The following is a 19199-nucleotide window of genomic DNA, read 5'->3' as shown; positions in this document are numbered from 1 at the left end:
CTGGGCTGGCACCAGGGCTCCTCTCCTGCAGCCCTCCAGGGAGGGGAGAAGCAACCACGGGGGCAGCAGCAGCAGGACCCAGTTGTGGTTGATTGCAACTAAGTACATGTGTGGAGAGTGGCGTTGTAGTCCTTAAAAAGTACCACACCTTAATCCAAAACTCACCAGTAAATTTTAAGGAAAGATCATGGCTTCCTGGGTGTCCTCAGATGGTGAAAGCCCAGACCTCACCCCGTCAAGTCCTTAGAAAGACTTGTAGCCTGCAGCTGACACTGGGGTCCTGCAGGTTAAACCTGCTGTACTAGCATCCCATGTGGGTGCTCTTTGGAGGCCTGGCTCCACTTCCAAACCAGCTCCCTACTTTTGTGCCTGGGAAAGCCTCTGCCACTCCTTTGGCAGGGTTGGATGGAGTTCTGGCTCCTGGCTTTGGCCTGACCCAGAGGTGGCAATTGTGGCTCTTTGGGGGAGTAAATCAGCAGTTAGATGCCATCGCTCTCTTTCTCCTTCTGTGTCCCCACCCTCTCTCTCTATCTCCCGCCTTCTCTCTCTCATAACTGTCACTTTAAATAGGTAATAATTGTGTTTTTTTTTTTTAGAAAAGGTAAACTCACTCACATTGTGAAAGAGGGTGGAGCCCTAGTCCTGTGTTCCCCACCTTTTATACTGTCGCCGCGACCTTGAAGATTGAACGTGAAGTTTGGAGGGACACGGACAGTTACCACCAGGCCTGCTCTGCACGAAAGGGATCTTTGAGGCTGATCCACAGGACCCTGCACAGGACGCCAAAGCCATAAAGAAATGAGATCTCTGGGGAGGCTAATTGTCTGGTAGGCTCAGATTGTGTTGGGTATGTGTGTTGGAATAGTGTATTGTAGCCCAAAAAGCTACCAGCATTGCACGCTACTCCCCAGTTTAAAAATACTCCTCAATTACTTTCATCTATAATGTTAGACTTTGTTGTGATCTTTGTCTCCTTGATTACATTTCTCTGGGGTATTTTCTTTTTCTTTCTTGTAGCTCTTGGGTATGGGCTTGCTCTCTAGGTTTCTTTTCCAGATAATTCACTTTCGGTGTATGACTGTGTACACTGTGTATACTGTGTATACATGTGTACAGTACATACTGTGTATACCAGCATACAGTATACTGTGTATACTGGTTGTGTATATCGACTTTGTAGCCTGCAGGTTTACTGAATGTCTTGGTTCTATCATCTTTTTGGTCGCACCTTGGGGTTTTCTAAGATCACATCCTTTGCCACTGTGAACATTTGACTTCCTCCTTTCCAGTTTAGAGGCCCTTTATTTTTCTAGCCCAGTTTCTCTAGGTAGGCCTCCCAGCATCATGTTGAGTAAAATTTCAGTAAAGAAAATTAATTTGTTGATATTTTAGTGCCTTTTACCATTGATCTGGAATTGCCAATGCCTATCAATATATTTTCATTTCAATGCATATTGTTCATTTTTAACCTGAATTTCCCATTCTAGAAGTCAAGTTACAGTTGATAGAATTTAAAAGGAGAGAATTATCCAACATGGGAAGCAGGCCACAGAAGACGCATAGAAAAGGGACCAATGGCAGCCCAGCAGGGACGGGCATAAATTTGTATTTCATGACAGTTGGTCCTTATGAGGTCAGAGCAGGTGAACACTTGGCCCCTTTTTGCTCTTTTCCCAGGCAATGAGCAAAGAGTGAATCTCAAGGGGTGGCTTTCCATGTCGTGCACAAGGCTGGCCGCATCCGGGTCACTGCCACATATCTGGGATAGGAATTATCACAGCGATGATCTACACTGGCCCCTGGTACTGTACAAGCATCACAAGAGAAGTGCATAAGTGCTGTTGTGCAGGCGTACACCTTCTGGATAGGTTAATGCCGGCGAGACCTCGGAGACACCAGACGCGTTTATTGGCTTTTCAGCTTCCACTTTATTTTTCAGCAGACTCGCATTACATGTCGCGAACGCCCGCCCTGTTACCGGCATTCATTCACAACTCCTTCATTCACCACTCCCGCTTACTACTGGCATTCATTCACAGCTCCCGCCTGTTACCGGCGTTCATTCACAACTCCCGCCTGTTACTGGCGTTCATTCATTCACTCCGCCTTTTACCAGTGTTCATTCATTCACTCCGCCTTTTACCAGCGTTCATTCATTCTCCGTCTTTTACCAGCGTTCATTCATTCACTCCCGCCCATCGTCCACCTATTTATATATGATTCACGGAAAACATGTTACCAACTAAGTGTGGGAAACATGCAATAACAGGATGCTTAAAGTCAAAACAGGATCTTGCAATTAGCAACGGGCAGGGTGGAAAAAAACCAGCACTAAACTTCTTGTGCTTGTACATGTCGGGAGGGGCACAGCTGGCCAGGCTGTCCCGTTCCCCAACACTGTTGCAGGAGAATGACTAGTTCCTTTGAAAATGTGAGGGGAGTGGCCAGCGTCTGGACACAGGGCGTTAAGATACTGCCTGTGACACGAGCATCCAGATCGGATGGTGTGGGTCAGGTCCCAGCTGCTGTGTTTCTGACCCGACTTCCTGATGGAGCTGATGGCTCCTGACTTCAGCCTGGCCTAGCCCCTGCTGTTGCAGGCATTTCAGATGTGAACCAGCACATCTCTCTCTCTCTCTCTCCCTGATCTCCCCTTCTCTATTGCTCTACTATTGAAAAAGATATTTAAAGATCCTGAAGGTTTTAGGAGTGGGTGGAGGAGGGGGAGCTTGGTGCATAGTCAGTTAAGCTGCTGCCTGGAATGCCGACATCCCCAGTGGGTACCTGTTCCAGAGCAGGATGCTCCCCGCTGATCCAGCTCCCTCCAGACGGCCCGAGAGAAGCAGAGAAAGATGGCCCACCTTCTGGAGGCCCTGCATCCCAAGTGGAGACCTCGATGAATCTCCTCGCTCCTGACTTTGGCCTGTCCTAGCCTTGGTCACTGCGGCCTTCTGGGAAAGGAACTAGCTGATGAAATACCTTTCTCTCTCTCAAACTATTCTTGCACACCTACTGATGAATTAGGAAATAGATATAAATTAAAATTCAGGCCGGCGCCGCGGCTCACTAGGCTAATCCTCCGCCTTGCGGCACCGGCACACCGGGTTCTAGTCCTGGTCGGGGCACCGGATTCTGTCCCGGTTGCCCCTCTTCCAGGCCAGCTCTCTGCTGTGGCCCGAGAAGGCAGTAGAGGATGACCCAAGTGTTGGGCCCTGCACCCCATGGGAGACCAGGAGAAGCACCTGGCTCCTGCTTTCGGATCAGCGCAGTGTACCAGCCACGGCGGCCATTGGAGGGTGAACCAAAGGCAAAGGAAGACCTTTCTCTCTGTCTCTCTCTTTCACTGTCCACTCTGCCTGTCAATAAAAAAAAATTAAAAATTCAATTATGTACTCTGGATTCAAGTGTTTATTTCCTTTATGATTGAAATAAAGATAATGTCACAATCGCAAAAGAGTGGGTTCTTGAAGAGTGTTTCTTGGTCAGCATGTTGAAAAAAATCTGAAGTATAAGGTCTCTGTAAGTGATACCTGAAATACATCTACTCATATCTCCATGCAGTGCACGTTTAAAGATTGAAAAACAGAAAAGCACAGGTCTCTACAGCAGCATTCACATAGAGTTCATTCGTTTAAATAAACCCCAAGAGGTGCAGGTGTCTGGGGCAGGGGTTAAGACCCCACTTAGGATGCAGAAAAGCCTCGCAGGTACCTGGGTTCTAGTCCTGTCACCACAAGGCATTCGATTTCACATTCCTAGTCAAGGCACACTGAGAGCGACCAGGTGAGCACCCAAGGCCTTGGGCCCCTGACACCCAGCATGGGAGACCCAGAAGCAGTTCCAGATCCTGAAGGTCACCTGGGCCTGCTGGCTTCTCGGGGAGGAAAGAGCACGTGTAAAGGCCCAGAGGTGGCCCAGGATCTGTGTCTACCAAGGCCGTCCAATGTGTGCAGAGGGAAAGGCGGGCAGGGGGCAGGTGAGCGAAGGTCCCCAGTGTGAGGGGAGGAGCCGAGTCCTGCCCTGAAGGGGACAGAGCCAGACACGGGTTTGAAGGACAGCAACACTGGGGTCCACACTTTGGGCTGCTGGGCAGAAAGAAAATCCACACCCGGGAGCAGACGGGGCAACAGCATGCCAGCCCGTCCCTGCTGCTTCTTGTTCCCCAGCCCTGCCCTCAGGTGAAGGACAATCTCACCTGAGGGGGGAGGAAATAGGACCCCCCACAGGCCGTGACCACTATGGGTCGCCGCCAATGCTCGGTCAGTCAGGAAACTCCGCAGCAAGGTCGGGAGAAGCAAGGCTACGGAGGACCCAACTCAGCCCCATCTGTGACACCCAACAGGGCCTGCTTCTAGTGACTTGCCCTTGTGTTGTGGACTTGAGGCAGGTGCACACACACCAGCAGTACCTGTGTTCCCATTGCACCTCTGACAACAGTAGGCAGGTCACATAGGTGCGGGGAGCACACACAGAGTGTCTGCATGTCAGCCCTGAACAGGGCTCACTGTGCTACCCACCAGGATCTCCATGAACCATCTGTCAGTCCTGGGGGTGCCCTTGAGATGTCTCTGAAGTCACTTTTCCCTGTCCCTTCCCAGAGGCCCTCCTAGAATGGCCTGACCACCCACTCAAGCTGAAGCACTCACAGCCCGATTCTGTCCCAGGAGGAGGCAGAACAGCAAAAGGGCTGTGATCCATCTTGGTGGAGCCTCCATGTTGCCTCCTATTTGAAAGAAATGATCATTCCCTAGAACTAGCTCCCAACCCCAGGAAACATGGAGCTCAGAAAATTATCCTGGGTGTGGAGGGCTCCGTGTCCACAGCTCCCCCAGGAGGAGCCCGAGGGACACTCTGCTCTACAGGCAGCCCCCAGTTCTACGTGCACCCCCCACCTGTTTGCACAGGCAGCTTTGGAAGGCCAGGCTGGGGCCAGATGACCCAGTGTCCGGGACACTTGCAGAGAAACCACAGCTACATGGCCCCCTCTGATCTCTGATGAACCAGACCACAGTTGGAATTCTTGCTCAGCTCCCACCGGTAGCTGTCTGAGTCCACACCTGGCCAATCCCACACACTGTGATGTCAGAGTGCTTGGCCTTCGGGGCGGGTCTTGTTCTCCATGGGTAATGCAGGTGGACACTGGGTATGGACACTCTCAGCTCTGCCTCCATGCACATCACTAGTGACAGGACCTCCCTGCTGTGTCACAGATGCAGGGACCCTCCTTCCTGTGTAGTAGCAACTGTGCATGTTTGAGCCTCTCACTCTCTCCCTTAACTCCCTCCCCCTCCACAGCCTCACCATGCTCCCCTCCCTCACTTCCACCCCCCTGAACTACCACACCCCAGACCCTCCCACCTTCCCCACACCCCACACCCAATCCCCTCCAACCTCTACCCCGCATCAACCTCCCCCCACCCCCAGCCAGCTTCTGGGAGCCATCGCTCTCTTCAAAGGTCCAGGAGGTCAGCCACTGTGGCAGCCTTAGAGCGACAGAGGGGACTGTACTTGTCCATGTGAGCTCCATCTGGTAGCCAACTCCATGCAACCAGGGCACAGTGCACACCAGGACCCAAACACCACACAGGACCAGTTCCATGCGTACAGTGAAGACTTTTATTGGGGAGAAGCACAGCAAAGTCTCAAGCAAATGCGAGCCCTGAGGCAGGTCAGCTTGTCACTGAGGCAGGCTACCTGGGGGCCACCTTTCGGCTGCGGGGGCCAGGGCCGCGGGCTGGGGCCGGCAGGCAGCAGGCACGCAGGAGGAATCCGAGGATGCTCCTGCCAATCCTCCTGCCCAGCCCCTGCCGGCCCTTGCTCGGGACAGAGGCCGATGCTGAGGGCCCAGCCTCCTCAGGCTCAGCTGCTGGGACCTCTGGCACCACCAGGTGCGGACTGCTCCCGGGGCTGGGGGTGGAGGGGGCGGCCACGGGGACGGGCTCGGGGGCTGGGCTGGCACCAGGGCTCCTCTCCTGCAGCTGTCCAGGGAGGGGAGAGGCAACCACGGGGCCAGCAGCAGCAGGATCCAGCTCAGGCTGGGGGAGCGACTCCGATTCCGACTCCGACTCCAGCTGCGACGCAGACTCAGGCTCCGACTCGGACTCCAGCTCTGCCTCGCACTCCGACTCAGGCTCCCTTTGTCCCTGTGAGAGAGAGGAAGGCAGGTGAGAAGGACAGGTGCACCCTGGACCTCCCTCATGCCCCGAAACCCAGGGAGACCATGGACAGACCCGCGCTCTGCCACCGGGGCTCTACCTGCTCCAGGCTCCCGGAGTGCGGCTGCAGGGACATCCGGCTGGATCCCCCAGGGCCAGATGGCTCTGAGGCTGCAGCGTCCGGAAGCAGACCCAGGCCCGCCAGGTACTCCTGGGCCTCTGGGTCCTCGGGAACCGCCAGGGGCTGCACCACGCTCAGCTCCTCGCCCTCCGCTCCTTCTAGAAGAGGGTCAAACCACCATTGCTGGAGGGCGATTTCTGCTGTGGGTCTGTCGCACGGGTCCCTGCTGAGGAGGGAGCTCAGGAGCTTCTCCAGGCCCCGGCTGGCCCCACACGGGAGCTGGTAGCTCCCCCTCTGGATGCACTCCCGCAGCTCCACCAAGTCCTTCCCGCTGAAGGGCATGATCCCCGCCAGCATGGTGAAGAGGATGACCCCCAAACTCCACATGTCGGAGGCAAAGGCGTCGTAGGGCTCCTGTTGGAACACCTCCGGGGCGCTGTACTCCGGGGTCCCGCGGAAGCCCTGCACCAGCACGTCCACGGGCAGGTAGCTGCTGAGCCCGAAGTCCGCCAGCTTCACGTTGAGCTGCGAGTCCAGCAGCAGGTTCCCCAGCTTGAGGTCCCTGTGCGCCACCCGCAGCGCATGGCAGTGGCCCACGGCCGCCAGGACTTGGTCAAACATGAACACGGCCTCGGGCTCCGGCAGGCAGCCCTGTTCCATCACGTACTGGTAGAGGTCGCCCCCGTCCACCAGCTCCATCACCAGGCAGTGGTAATGGCCGACGCGCCCCACCTCCAGCAGCTCCACGATGTTCGGGTGCCTCAGGAGCTGCATGATGCTGGCCTCTTGCATCACTCGCCTGGTGCCAGAGGGCTCGCTGGAGTCTTCAAGGAATATCTTCGTGGCCACCTGCCGCTGGCTGGACACCTGCTGGGCCAGCACCACCAGGCCGAAGCTGCCCTGGCCCAGGACCGACAGCAACTGGAGACCAAGCTGATGGCTGGTGATGGCATCCAGACCCTCACGGCCTTCCAGGCTGGTGTCCCTGACTACACTCTCTGTGCTACTCTGTCTAATATGCCTGTCCATACACACTAACTAAGGAGCTACCCTAACTACAAGAACTAACAAAAGAAAGGGACAACAAGGGGACTACCTGCTGAGCTGACTAGGGCGCCACACTACCTATACTAACTACACTTAGCAAACACAGTGGCAAGACTAAGCCCTATCTCACCAAAACAGAAAACAAAAAACAGAGAAAATCCAAAACAACAACCACTAAATAGCTACACTAACACTCTGAGATCTAGCCGCGCTGTCTAGCTACAGATGCGGGGAAGCCAAAAACGAACAAAACTGCAAAAAAAGACACAATGGGCCAAAAAAGAAATAGGAGGAAAACAACAAACTAAATCCAAATGGGGGAAAGAAAAAACCAAGTAGAACAAGAAACAAACAAACAAACCAAACAGCACACCAACACCAACCAGCTCAAGCGCACACAAAGATGGGTCCAAGTCACACAGGTCACCGAAATAGCTCCCTGGTAAAGCGGACAAAAACCTGGGCCGCGCAGCCGCTTATATAGGCGTGTGGAATCCTGTCCTCACAGGGCTCCTTATGAAGTCAGAGCGAGAAATGGGCCAATGGCAGTCCTTCAGGGACTTGCACGACTTTCTATTTCATGACAGTTGGTCCTTATGAAGTCAGAGGCGGGCGGGGACCAGTCACAGCCACAGCTAATCCTCGGAGGTTTTCTCAACAAACTTCCTCTTACACAAAATCAAAGACCCCAAGAGCTTTTGGCTTAGATTGGTGATACAGAGTAATGTTTAATTTTGAACATTAAACGTAGGATGTACCTATGGCCTTTTCATCTCTGGTTTAAGGAGTGATAGCAACTGTGGGGTCTTTAAGACCTCCGATTGTCTACCATCTAGATACACGTCCCATTGCCTTGAACCTCAGAGCTATAGGTCTCAGAATGAGGTGACAGCCACTCTGGCATCATGAAATCCTTGACCAAGTGTTCTGTTGCCCATGACACCATCAGGCACATTCTTCCCATCCACAGAGCTGAGAGGAAGGGATCCATCATCATCCTTTCCCCCTAAGACCATCGCTAGATTCCTTGTTAGACAGCCTGGAGGACCAGCATGTAGCTGGGTTGCTATGGTCCAGGTCTGGAAGGCCAACCAAGTGTCAGCTGCAGCCTCCAAATTGTCCTTAGAATCGCAGGGAGAAATGGAGGCATGTCCAGAGGTCTCAGGGTTCCTGGGCCACTCGAACAAAAAGCCTTGAACTGAGTCATTGAAAATGAGCAGAGATGTGGTCCTCAGTGTTTGCTCTGGGTGCTGGAAGATGAAGGTCAGGGCTCCAGTAGACTTGATGTTGAGAAAGAGCTCCCTCTCTGCTGCTGATGTGCCTTCTTCAGAGAGAGACGGTTAGATGGAAAGGCTGGTGGTTTGCTGTGGTTGATTGCAGCTAAGTACACGTGTGGAGAGTGGCGTGGTAGTCCTTAAAAAGTACCACACCTAAATCCATAACTCCCCAGTAAATTTTAGGAAAGATCATGGCTTCCTGGGGTGTCCTCAGATGGTGAAAGCACAGACCTCCCCCCGTCAAGCCCTTTAGACAGGTAGCCTGCGGCTGACACTGGGGTCCAGCAGATTAAACCCTGCTACTCATATGGTCGTATGTTTGGGGCATCCTATTTGGCGCTGATTGGAGGCCTGGGTGCTCCACTTACAATCCAGCTCCTTCTATTGTGCCTGGTTAAGCAGGGGAAGGTGGTCCAAGTATTTGGGTCTCTACCACCCATGTGTGAGACCTGGATGGAGTTCTAGGCTCCTCCCATGGCCTGATCCAGAGGTGTCAATTGTTGCAATTTGGGGAGTGAAACAGCGGTTTGAAGATATCTTTCTCATTCTCTTTCTCTTTCTCTTTCTTTTACTCTCTCTCTCTCACTCACTCTCTCTCATTCTGTCTGTCTCCCCCCTTCTCTCTGTAACTCTCTGAAATAAACAGCTAATTTTCCTTTTTTTTTTTTTAGAGAAAAAGAAACTTACCCTGTGAAAGAGAGTTGAGCTCTAGTCCTAGCTTCCCACCTCTTTCTACTTCAGCATTGACTTTGAAGTTTGAACTTGAAGTCTGGAGGGACATGGGCAGTTCTCACCACTAAGCCTGCTCGGCGTGAAAGGCATCTTTGAGGCTGAACTACAGGACCCTGGGCAGGACGGCAAAATACTCTTTAATTTCTTTCATCTAAGATTCCTAGTTTTCATTGTAGAGATCTTTTGCTTCTTCAGTCACATGTATTGCCAACTATGCTCTTTTCCCTAGTGTAGCTATGGAACATGGGATTGCTTTCTACTGGGCATTGTATGTTGACGTTGCACCCTGACACTTTGTGGAGTGTATTTGCTCTCTCGGGTTTTTGGTGGAGTCTTTGCTGGTTTTCTACATGTAAGATAGTATCATTGGCCAAAAGTGACAATTGGGCCTCCCTCTTTAATTTAGATGCCCTTGATTTTTTCTCTTGCCTAATATCTCTAGCTAGGATTCCAGGACAATGTGGAATTCAACTTGAATGATGAAAAAAAAAAGCATCTGCATACATTTAGTATCTTTTAGCACTATTCTTGGTTTTACACTGTCTAGAAATATGCTTTCCTGTTGAGCTGTATGTGTTCATTTTCAACCTGAATTTTCTAATATAGAAATCAAATTCTTAAATTTGATGAATAATTTTACACATATTAAACATGCAGAATAAACATGATTTGTAGGTATTATGATCTCTGAGATCAGCCAGTAATACTTCTCTTTAAGAAATTCAGGAAGCAGGGCCTGTGCACTGGCATAGTAGGTAAAGCCATCGCCCGTAGCATCCTATATGGATGCTGCATCGCGTCGTAGTTGCTCCACTTCTGACCCAGCTCCCTGATTACTGCCTAGGCAGAGCAGTAGATGAGGGCCCAACTGTTTTCACCCTGCCACCCACCTGTGAACCTGGATAAAACTCCTGGTTCCCAGATCGGCGTGGCCCAGCCCTGGCACTTGTGGCCATCTAATCAGTGAACCAGTGGATGGAAGGTTTCTCTGTCTGTCTGTCTGTCTCTCTCTGTAACTCTGACTTTCAAGTAAAGAATTTCCCCCCTGACCGCCCTTTTTTTTTCTTTTTTTTTCTTTTTGACAGGCAGAGTGGACAGTGAGAGAGAGATCCAAAACCAGGAGCCAATGCTTCCTCCTGGTCTCCCATGGAGTGCAGGGCCCAAGCACTTGGGCCATCCTCCACTGCCTTCCCGGGCCACAGCAGTGAGCTGGACTGGAAGAGGAGCAACTGGGACAGAGTCCGACCAATTCCATGTCAATATGACATCAGTTGCTGGGGAAATCCGTCATCTACCTGGTGGCAGGTTGGTTACAATGGACTACTCTTGTCAAGTAGGACCAACATTCTGTGTTTCCCGGAACAGACGCCCATGCATACTCTGCCTACATTCAGTGCTTCTGCCAACTATCCAGCTTGGACTTACAGGACGGCTGGCCTACCATTGTGGTCTTCCTCTCTCTCTCTCTGTCACACTGAATTTCAAGTAAATAAAAAGAGATACTTTTTAAAATAGAAAGGATTACTATAATGTAATGAAGAATTTTTCATTATGATAAATACATGTGTGTGTATAACACGCAACTATATACTTGATTCTTTATTGACTCATTGTATAACATAAGATGTTTGATTCTACAGCTATATTCAAATTATTGCTAATTTCACATTATAATATTTAATTGTGCGATAGTGGAAGAAGAGCCAATGCCATGCAAGGGCTTTTCTGTCTTCTGGGGAATGGCTCATGCATTTTGGTTTTATGCAGGGTAGTTGTACTGTTTAACTAGAATTATGACTGTGTTATTGTCTTTATTGGAGATCAGCGTGTTTTAATCCAGAGGTGAATATGGGTGACAAATTGATAGGGGTAGACTTGTGCCAGTAAATGTTTAAGGGTCAACTTGCCTCAACCAAGGGATCCCCAGATACCAGGTAAAACATTGTTTCTGGAAGGGATAGCATTTGAATCAGTAGACTGAGTGAAGATTGCTCGCACCAGGTGGGTGATTTTGAAATGATCTGCAGTCCATGGGAGAAAGTGTTTATTACAAATGCCCACAATGAAGCGTTTATGACATCAGTGCTTTTGACAATGACAGAATCTGAAAATATCATTCACCATGTGTCATAAAAGAAAATGACACTTTTAGTCAAACTAAATCAATCCTGAACGAGAAATATTAAGTGAAATAAAATTGAAAACACTTTCTGTATTCCTGTCTTTTTTTAAACAGGGAGTTATTTGGGGCCCGTGCTGGGTGCAGCTGGTTAATGTCCTGGCCTGAAGCACCGGCATCCCATATGGGCGCTGGTTTGAGACCTGGCTCCTCCATTTCTGATCCAGCTCTCTGCTGTGGCCTGGGAAAGCAGTAGAAGATGGCCCGAGTCTTTGTGCCCCTGCACCCACATATGAGAGCTGGAAGAAGTTCCTGGCTCCTGGCTTCGGATTGGTGCTGCTCCGGCCGTTGCGGCCAATTGGAGAGGGAACCAGTGGATGGAAGACCTCTCTCTCTCTGCTTCTCCTCTGTGTAACTTGACTTTGAAATAAATAAACAATTTTAAAAAGGGAATCATTGCCTGGCACCGCAGCTCACTAGGCTAGTCCTCCTCCTGTGTCGCCGGTACCCCGGATTCTCATCCCGGTTGGGGCTCTGGATTCTGTCCCGGTTGATCCTCTTCCAGTCCAGCTCTCTGCTGTGGCCCGGGAAGACAGTGGAGGATGGCCTGCATGGGAGCCTGGGAGGAAGCACCTGGCTCCTGGCTTCAGATCAGTGCAGCACGCCAGCCTTGGCGGCCATTTGGGGGGTGAACCAACAGAAGGAAGACTTGTCTCTCTCTCTCTCTCTCTCTCTCTCTCTCTCTGTCTCTTTCACTGACTAAGTCTGCCTGTCAGGAAAAAAAAAGGGGGGGGGGCTGACGCCGCGGCACACTAGGCTAATCCTCCACCTTGTGGCGCCGGCACACCGGGTTCTAGTCCTGGTCGGGGCACCGGATTCTGTCCCGGTTGCCCCTCTTCCAGGCCAGCTCTCTGCTGTGGCCCGGGAGTGCAGTGGAGGATGGCCCACGTGCTTGGGCCCTGCACCCCATGGGAGACCAGGATAAGTACCTGGCTCATACTATCGGATCAGCGTGGTGCGCCGACCCAGCGCGCTGACCACAGCGGCCATTGGAAGGTGAACCAATGGCAAAGGAAGACCTTTCTCTCTGTCCCTCTCTCACTATAAAACTCTCTCCCTTAACTCCCTTAACTCCCTCCCCCTCCACAGCCTCACCATGCTCCCCTCCCTCACCTCCACCCCCCTAAACTACCATACCCCAGACCCTCCAACCTTCCCCACACCCCACCCCCAATCCCCTCCAAGCTCTACCCCACATCAACCTCCCCCCACCCCCAGCCTGCTTCTGGGAGCCATCGCTCTCTTCAAAGGTCCAGGAGGTCAGCCATTGTGGCAGCCCCAGAGCAACAGAGGGGACTGTACTTGTCCACGTGAGCTCCATCTGGTAGCCAACTCCATGCAACCAGGGCACAGTGCACACCAGGACCCAAACACCACACAGGACCAGTTCCATGCGTACAGTGAAGACTTTTATTGGGGAGAAGCACAGCAAAGTCTCAAGCAAAAGCGAGCCCTGAGGCAGCCAAGCTTGCACAGTGAGGCAGGCTACCTGGGGGCCACCTTTCGGCTGCGGGGGCCAGGGCCGCGGGCTGGGGCCGGCAGGCAGCAGGCACGCAGGAGGAATCCGAGGATGCTCCTGCCAATCCTCCTGCCCAGCCCCTGCCGGCCCTTGCTCGGGACAGAGGCCGATGCTGAGGGCCCAGCCTCCTCAGGCTCAGCTGCTGGGACCTCTGGCACCACCAGGTGCGGACTGCTCCCGGGGCTGGGGGTGGAGGGGGCGGCCACGGGGACGGGCTCGGGGGCTGGGCTGGCACCAGGGCTCCTCTCCTGCAGCTGTCCAGGGAGGGGAGAGGCAACCACGGGGCCAGCAGCAGCAGGATCCAGCTCAGGCTGGGGGAGCGACTCCGATTCCGACTCCGACTCCAGCTGCGACGCAGACTCAGGCTCCGACTCGGACTCCAGCTCTGCCTCGCACTCCGACTCAGGCTCCCTTTGTCCCTGTGAGAGAGAGGAAGGCAGGTGAGAAGGACAGGTGCACCCTGGACCTCCCTCATGCCCCGAAACCCAGGGAGACCATGGACAGACCCGCGCTCTGCCACCGGGGCTCTACCTGCTCCAGGCTCCCGGAGTGCGGCTGCAGGGACATCCGGCTGGATCCCCCAGGGCCAGATGGCTCTGAGGCTGCAGCGTCCGGAAGCAGACCCAGGCCCGCCAGGTACTCCTGGGCCTCTGGGTCCTCGGGAACCGCCAGGGGCTGCACCACGCTCAGCTCCTCGCCCTCCGCTCCTTCTAGAAGAGGGTCAAACCACCATTGCTGGAGGGCGATTTCTGCTGTGGGTCTGTCGCACGGGTCCCTGCTGAGGAGGGAGCTCAGGAGCTTCTCCAGGCCCCGGCTGGCCCCACACGGGAGCTGGTAGCTCCCCCTCTGGATGCACTCCCGCAGCTCCACCAAGTCCTTCCCGCTGAAGGGCATGATCCCCGCCAGCATGGTGAAGAGGATGACCCCCAAACTCCACATGTCGGAGGCAAAGGCGTCGTAGGGCTCCTGTTGGAACACCTCCGGGGCGCTGTACTCCGGGGTCCCGCGGAAGCCCTGCACCAGCACGTCCACGGGCAGGTAGCTGCTGAGCCCGAAGTCCGCCAGCTTCACGTTGAGCTGCGAGTCCAGCAGCAGGTTCCCCAGCTTGAGGTCCCTGTGCGCCACCCGCAGCGCATGGCAGTGGCCCACGGCCGCCAGGACTTGGTCAAACATGAACACGGCCTCGGGCTCCGGCAGGCAGCCCTGTTCCATCACGTACTGGTAGAGGTCGCCCCCGTCCACCAGCTCCATCACCAGGCAGTGGTAATGGCCGACGCGCCCCACCTCCAGCAGCTCCACGATGTTCCGGTGCCTCAGGAGCTGCATGATGCTGGCCTCTTGCATCACTCGCCTGGTGCCAGAGGGCTCGCTGGAGTCTTCAAGGAATATCTTCGTGGCCACCTGCCGCTGGCTGGACACCTGCTGGGCCAGCACCACCAGGCCGAAGCTGCCCTGGCCCAGGACCGACAGCAACTGGAGACCAAGCTGATGGCTGGTGATGGCATCCAGACCCTCACGGCCTTCCAGGCTGGTGTCCCTGACTACACTCTCTGTGCTACTCTGTCTAATATGCCTGTCCATACACACTAACTAAGGAGCTACCCTAACTACAAGAACTAACAAAAGAAAGGGACAACAAGGGGACTACCTGCTGAGCTGACTAGGGCGCCACACTACCTATACTAACTACACTTAGCAAACACAGTGGCAAGACTAAGCCCTATCTCACCAAAACAGAAAACAAAAAACAGAGAAAATCCAAAACAACAACCACTAAATAGCTACACTAACACTCTGAGATCTAGCCGCGCTGTCTAGCTACAGATGCGGGGAAGCCAAAAACGAACAAAACTGCAAAAAAAGACACAATGGGCCAAAAAAGAAATAGGAGGAAAACAACAAACTAAATCCAAATGGGGGAAAGAAAAAACCAAGTAGAACAAGAAACAAACAAACAAACCAAACAGCACACCAACACCAACCAGCTCAAGCGCACACAAAGATGGGTCCAAGTCACACAGGTCACCGAAATAGCTCCCTGGTAAAGCGGACAAAAACCTGGGCCGCGCAGCCGCTTATATAGGCGTGTGGAATCCTGTCCTCACAGGGCTCCTTATGAAGTCAGAGCGAGAAATGGGCCAATGGCAGTCCTTCAGGGACTTGCACGACTTTCTATTTCATGACAGTTGGTCCTTATGAAGTCAGAGGCGGGCGGGGACCAGTCACAGCCACAGCTAATCCTCGGAGGTTTTCTCAACAAACTTCCTCTTACACAAAATCAAAGACCCCAAGAGCTTTTGGCTTAGATTGGTGATACAGAGTAATGTTTAATTTTGAACATTAAATGTAGGATGTACCTATGGCCTTTTCATCTCTGGTTTAAGGAGTGATAGCAACTGTGGGGTCTTTAAGACCTCCGATTGTCTACCATCTAGATACACGTCCCATTGCCTTGAACCTCAGAGCTATAGGTCTCAGAATGAGGTGACAGCCACTCTGGCATCATGAAATCCTTGACCAAGTGTTCTGTTGCCCATGACACCATCAGGCACATTCTTCCCATCCACAGAGCTGAGAGGAAGGGATCCATCATCATCCTTTCCCCCTAAGACCATCGCTAGATTCCTTGTTAGACAGCCTGGAGGACCAGCATGTAGCTGGGTTGCTATGGTCCAGGTCTGGAAGGCCAACCAAGTGTCAGCTGCAGCCTCCAAATTGTCCTTAGAATCGCAGGGAGAAATGGAGGCATGTCCAGAGGTCTCAGGGTTCCTGGGCCACTCGAACAAAAAGCCTTGAACTGAGTCATTGAAAATGAACAGAAATGTGGTCCTCAGTGTTTGCTCTGGGTGCTGGAAGATGAAGGTCAGGGCTCCAGCAGACTTGATGTTGAGAAAGAGCTCCCTCTCTGCTGCTGACGTGCCTTCTTCAGAGAGAGACGGTTAGATGGAAAGGCTGGTGGTTTGCTGTGGTTGATTGCAGCTAAGTACACGTGTGGAGAGTGGCGTGGTAGTCCTTAAAAAGTACCACACCTAAATCCATAACTCCCCAGTAAATTTTAGGAAAGATCATGGCTTCCTGGGGTGTCCTCAGATGGTGAAAGCACAGACCTCCCCCCGTCAAGCCCTTTAGACAGGTAGCCTGCGGCTGACACTGGGGTCCAGCAGATTAAACCCTGCTACTCATATGGTCGTATGTTTGGGGCATCCTATTTGGCGCTGATTGGAGGCCTGGGTGCTCCACTTACAATCCAGCTCCTTCTATTGTGCCTGGTTAAGCAGGGGAAGGTGGTCCAAGTATTTGGGTCTCTACCACCCATGTGTGAGACCTGGATGGAGTTCTAGGCTCCTCCCATGGCCTGATCCAGAGGTGTCAATTGTTGCAATTTGGGGAGTGAAACAGCGGTTTGAAGATATCTTTCTCATTCTCTTTCTCTTTCTCTTTCTTTTACTCTCTCTCTCTCACTCACTCTCTCTCATTCTGTCTGTCTCCCCCCTTCTCTCTGTAACTCTCTGAAATAAACAGCTAATTTTCCTTTTTTTTTTTTTAGAGAAAAAGAAACTTACCCTGTGAAAGAGAGTTGAGCTCTAGTCCTAGCTTCCCACCTCTTTCTACTTCAGCATTGACTTTGAAGTTTGAACTTGAAGTCTGGAGGGACATGGGCAGTTCTCACCACTAAGCCTGCTCGGCGTGAAAGGCATCTTTGAGGCTGAACTACAGGACCCTGGGCAGGACGGCAAAATACTCTTTAATTTCTTTCATCTAAGATTCCTAGTTTTCATTGTAGAGATCTTTTGCTTCTTCAGTCACATGTATTGCCAACTATGCTCTTTTCCCTAGTGTAGCTATGGAACATGGGATTGCTTTCTACTGGGCATTGTATGTTGACGTTGCACCCTGACACTTTGTGGAGTGTATTTGCTCTCTCGGGTTTTTGGTGGAGTCTTTGCTGGTTTTCTACATGTAAGATAGTATCATTGGCCAAAAGTGACAATTGGGCCTCCCTCTTTAATTTAGATGCCCTTGATTTTTTCTCTTGCCTAATATCTCTAGCTAGGATTCCAGGACAATGTGGAATTCAACTTGAATGATGAAAAAAAAAAGCATCTGCATACATTTAGTATCTTTTAGCACTATTCTTGGTTTTACACTGTCTAGAAATATGCTTTCCTGTTGAGCTGTATGTGTTCATTTTCAACCTGAATTTTCTAATATAGAAATCAAATTCTTAAATTTGATGAATAATTTTACACATATTAAACATGCAGAATAAACATGATTTGTAGGTATTATGATCTCTGAGATCAGCCAGTAATACTTCTCTTTAAGAAATTCAGGAAGCAGGGCCTGTGCACTGGCATAGTAGGTAAAGCCATCGCCCGTAGCATCCTATATGGATGCTGCATCGCGTCGTAGTTGCTCCACTTCTGACCCAGCTCCCTGATTACTGCCTAGGCAGAGCAGTAGATGAGGGCCCAACTGTTTTCACCCTGCCACCCACCTGTGAACCTGGATAAAACTCCTGGTTCCCAGATCGGCGTGGCCCAGCCCTGGCACTTGTGGCCATCTAATCAGTGAACCAGTGGATGGAAGGTTTCTCTGTCTGTCTGTCTGTCTCTCTCTGTAACTCTGACTTTCAAGTAAAGAATTTCCCCCCTGACCGCCCTTTTTTTTTCTTTTTTTTTCTTTTTGACAGGCAGAGTGGACAGTGAGAGAGAGATCCAAAACCAGGAGCCAATGCTTCCTCCTGGTCTCCCATGGAGTGCAGGGCCCAAGCACTTGGGCCATCCTCCACTGCCTTCCCGGGCCACAGCAGTGAGCTGGACTGGAAGAGGAGCAACTGGGACAGAGTCCGACCAATTCCATGTCAATATGACATCAGTTGCTGGGGAAATCCGTCATCTACCTGGTGGCAGGTTGGTTACAATGGACTACTCTTGTCAAGTAGGACCAACATTCTGTGTTTCCCGGAACAGACGCCCATGCATACTCTGCCTACATTCAGTGCTTCTGCCAACTATCCAGCTTGGACTTACAGGACGGCTGGCCTACCATTGTGGTCTTCCTCTCTCTCTCTCTGTCACACTGAATTTCAAGTAAATAAAAAGAGATACTTTTTAAAATAGAAAGGATTACTATAATGTAATGAAGAATTTTTCATTATGATAAATACATGTGTGTGTATAACACGCAACTATATACTTGATTCTTTATTGACTCATTGTATAACATAAGATGTTTGATTCTACAGCTATATTCAAATTATTGCTAATTTCACATTATAATATTTAATTGTGCGATAGTGGAAGAAGAGCCAATGCCATGCAAGGGCTTTTCTGTCTTCTGGGGAATGGCTCATGCATTTTGGTTTTATGCAGGGTAGTTGTACTGTTTAACTAGAATTATGACTGTGTTATTGTCTTTATTGGAGATCAGCGTGTTTTAATCCAGAGGTGAATATGGGTGACAAATTGATAGGGGTAGACTTGTGCCAGTAAATGTTTAAGGGTCAACTTGCCTCAACCAAGGGATCCCCAGATACCAGGTAAAACATTGTTTCTGGAAGGGATAGCATTTGAATCAGTAGACTGAGTGAAGATTGCTCGCACCAGGTGGGTGATTTTGAAATGATCTGCAGTCCATGGGAGAAAGTGTTTATTACAAATGCCCACAATGAAGCGTTTATGACATCAGTGCTTTTGACAATGACAGAATCTGAAAATATCATTCACCATGTGTCATAAAAGAAAATGACACTTTTAGTCAAACTAAATCAATCCTGAACGAGAAATATTAAGTGAAATAAAATTGAAAACACTTTCTGTATTCCTGTCTTTTTTTAAACAGGGAGTTATTTGGGGCCCGTGCTGGGTGCAGCTGGTTAATGTCCTGGCCTGAAGCACCGGCATCCCATATGGGCGCTGGTTTGAGACCTGGCTCCTCCATTTCTGATCCAGCTCTCTGCTGTGGCCTGGGAAAGCAGTAGAAGATGGCCCGAGTCTTTGTGCCCCTGCACCCACATATGAGAGCTGGAAGAAGTTCCTGGCTCCTGGCTTCGGATTGGTGCTGCTCCGGCCGTTGCGGCCAATTGGAGAGGGAACCAGTGGATGGAAGACCTCTCTCTCTCTGCTTCTCCTCTGTGTAACTTGACTTTGAAATAAATAAACAATTT

The 19199-nt window shown here is 51.3% G+C and overlaps 2 protein-coding genes across 2 annotated transcripts; both read right to left on the bottom strand.

The window, feature by feature from the left end:
• Positions 1–5590: 5590 nt before the first annotated feature.
• Positions 5591–7804, bottom strand: LOC100349584 (serine/threonine-protein kinase MARK2-like). The gene is made up of 2 exons (XM_008261517.4): positions 6256–7804; positions 5591–6143 (listed from the first exon to the last, which is right to left on the bottom strand). The coding sequence occupies exons 1-2, from the start codon at positions 7303–7305 to the stop codon at positions 5691–5693; spliced, it is 1503 nt and encodes a 500-aa protein (XP_008259739.2). The 5' UTR covers positions 7306–7804; the 3' UTR covers positions 5591–5690.
• A 5098-nt stretch (positions 7805–12902) lies between these two features.
• Positions 12903–15106, bottom strand: LOC138845799 (serine/threonine-protein kinase MARK2-like). The gene is made up of 2 exons (XM_070059397.1): positions 13562–15106; positions 12903–13449 (listed from the first exon to the last, which is right to left on the bottom strand). Exons 1-2 carry the CDS (start codon positions 14609–14611, stop codon positions 12997–12999), a joined length of 1503 nt encoding a protein of 500 aa, XP_069915498.1. The 5' UTR covers positions 14612–15106; the 3' UTR covers positions 12903–12996.
• Between the last annotated feature and the right edge of the window lie 4093 nt (positions 15107–19199).

The sequence above is a fragment of the Oryctolagus cuniculus genome, chromosome 16, assembly GCF_964237555.1.
Source record: "Oryctolagus cuniculus chromosome 16, mOryCun1.1, whole genome shotgun sequence".
NCBI lineage: Eukaryota > Metazoa > Chordata > Mammalia > Lagomorpha > Leporidae > Oryctolagus > Oryctolagus cuniculus.
Note: the sequence above shows the minus strand (reverse complement) of the source record. Positions and strands in the feature narration are given on the sequence as shown.

Coding starts and splice junctions, on each gene's coding strand:
- LOC138845799 (XM_070059397.1), bottom strand. CDS start 14,611: ATGGACAGGCATATTAGACAGAGTAGCACAGAGAGTGTAGTCAGGGAC. Junction 13,450..13,561: donor ACTCCGGGAGCCTGGAGCAG/GTAGAGCCCCGG, acceptor TCTCTCTCACAG/GGACAAAGGGAGCCTGAGTC.
- LOC100349584 (XM_008261517.4), bottom strand. CDS start 7,305: ATGGACAGGCATATTAGACAGAGTAGCACAGAGAGTGTAGTCAGGGAC. Junction 6,144..6,255: donor ACTCCGGGAGCCTGGAGCAG/GTAGAGCCCCGG, acceptor TCTCTCTCACAG/GGACAAAGGGAGCCTGAGTC.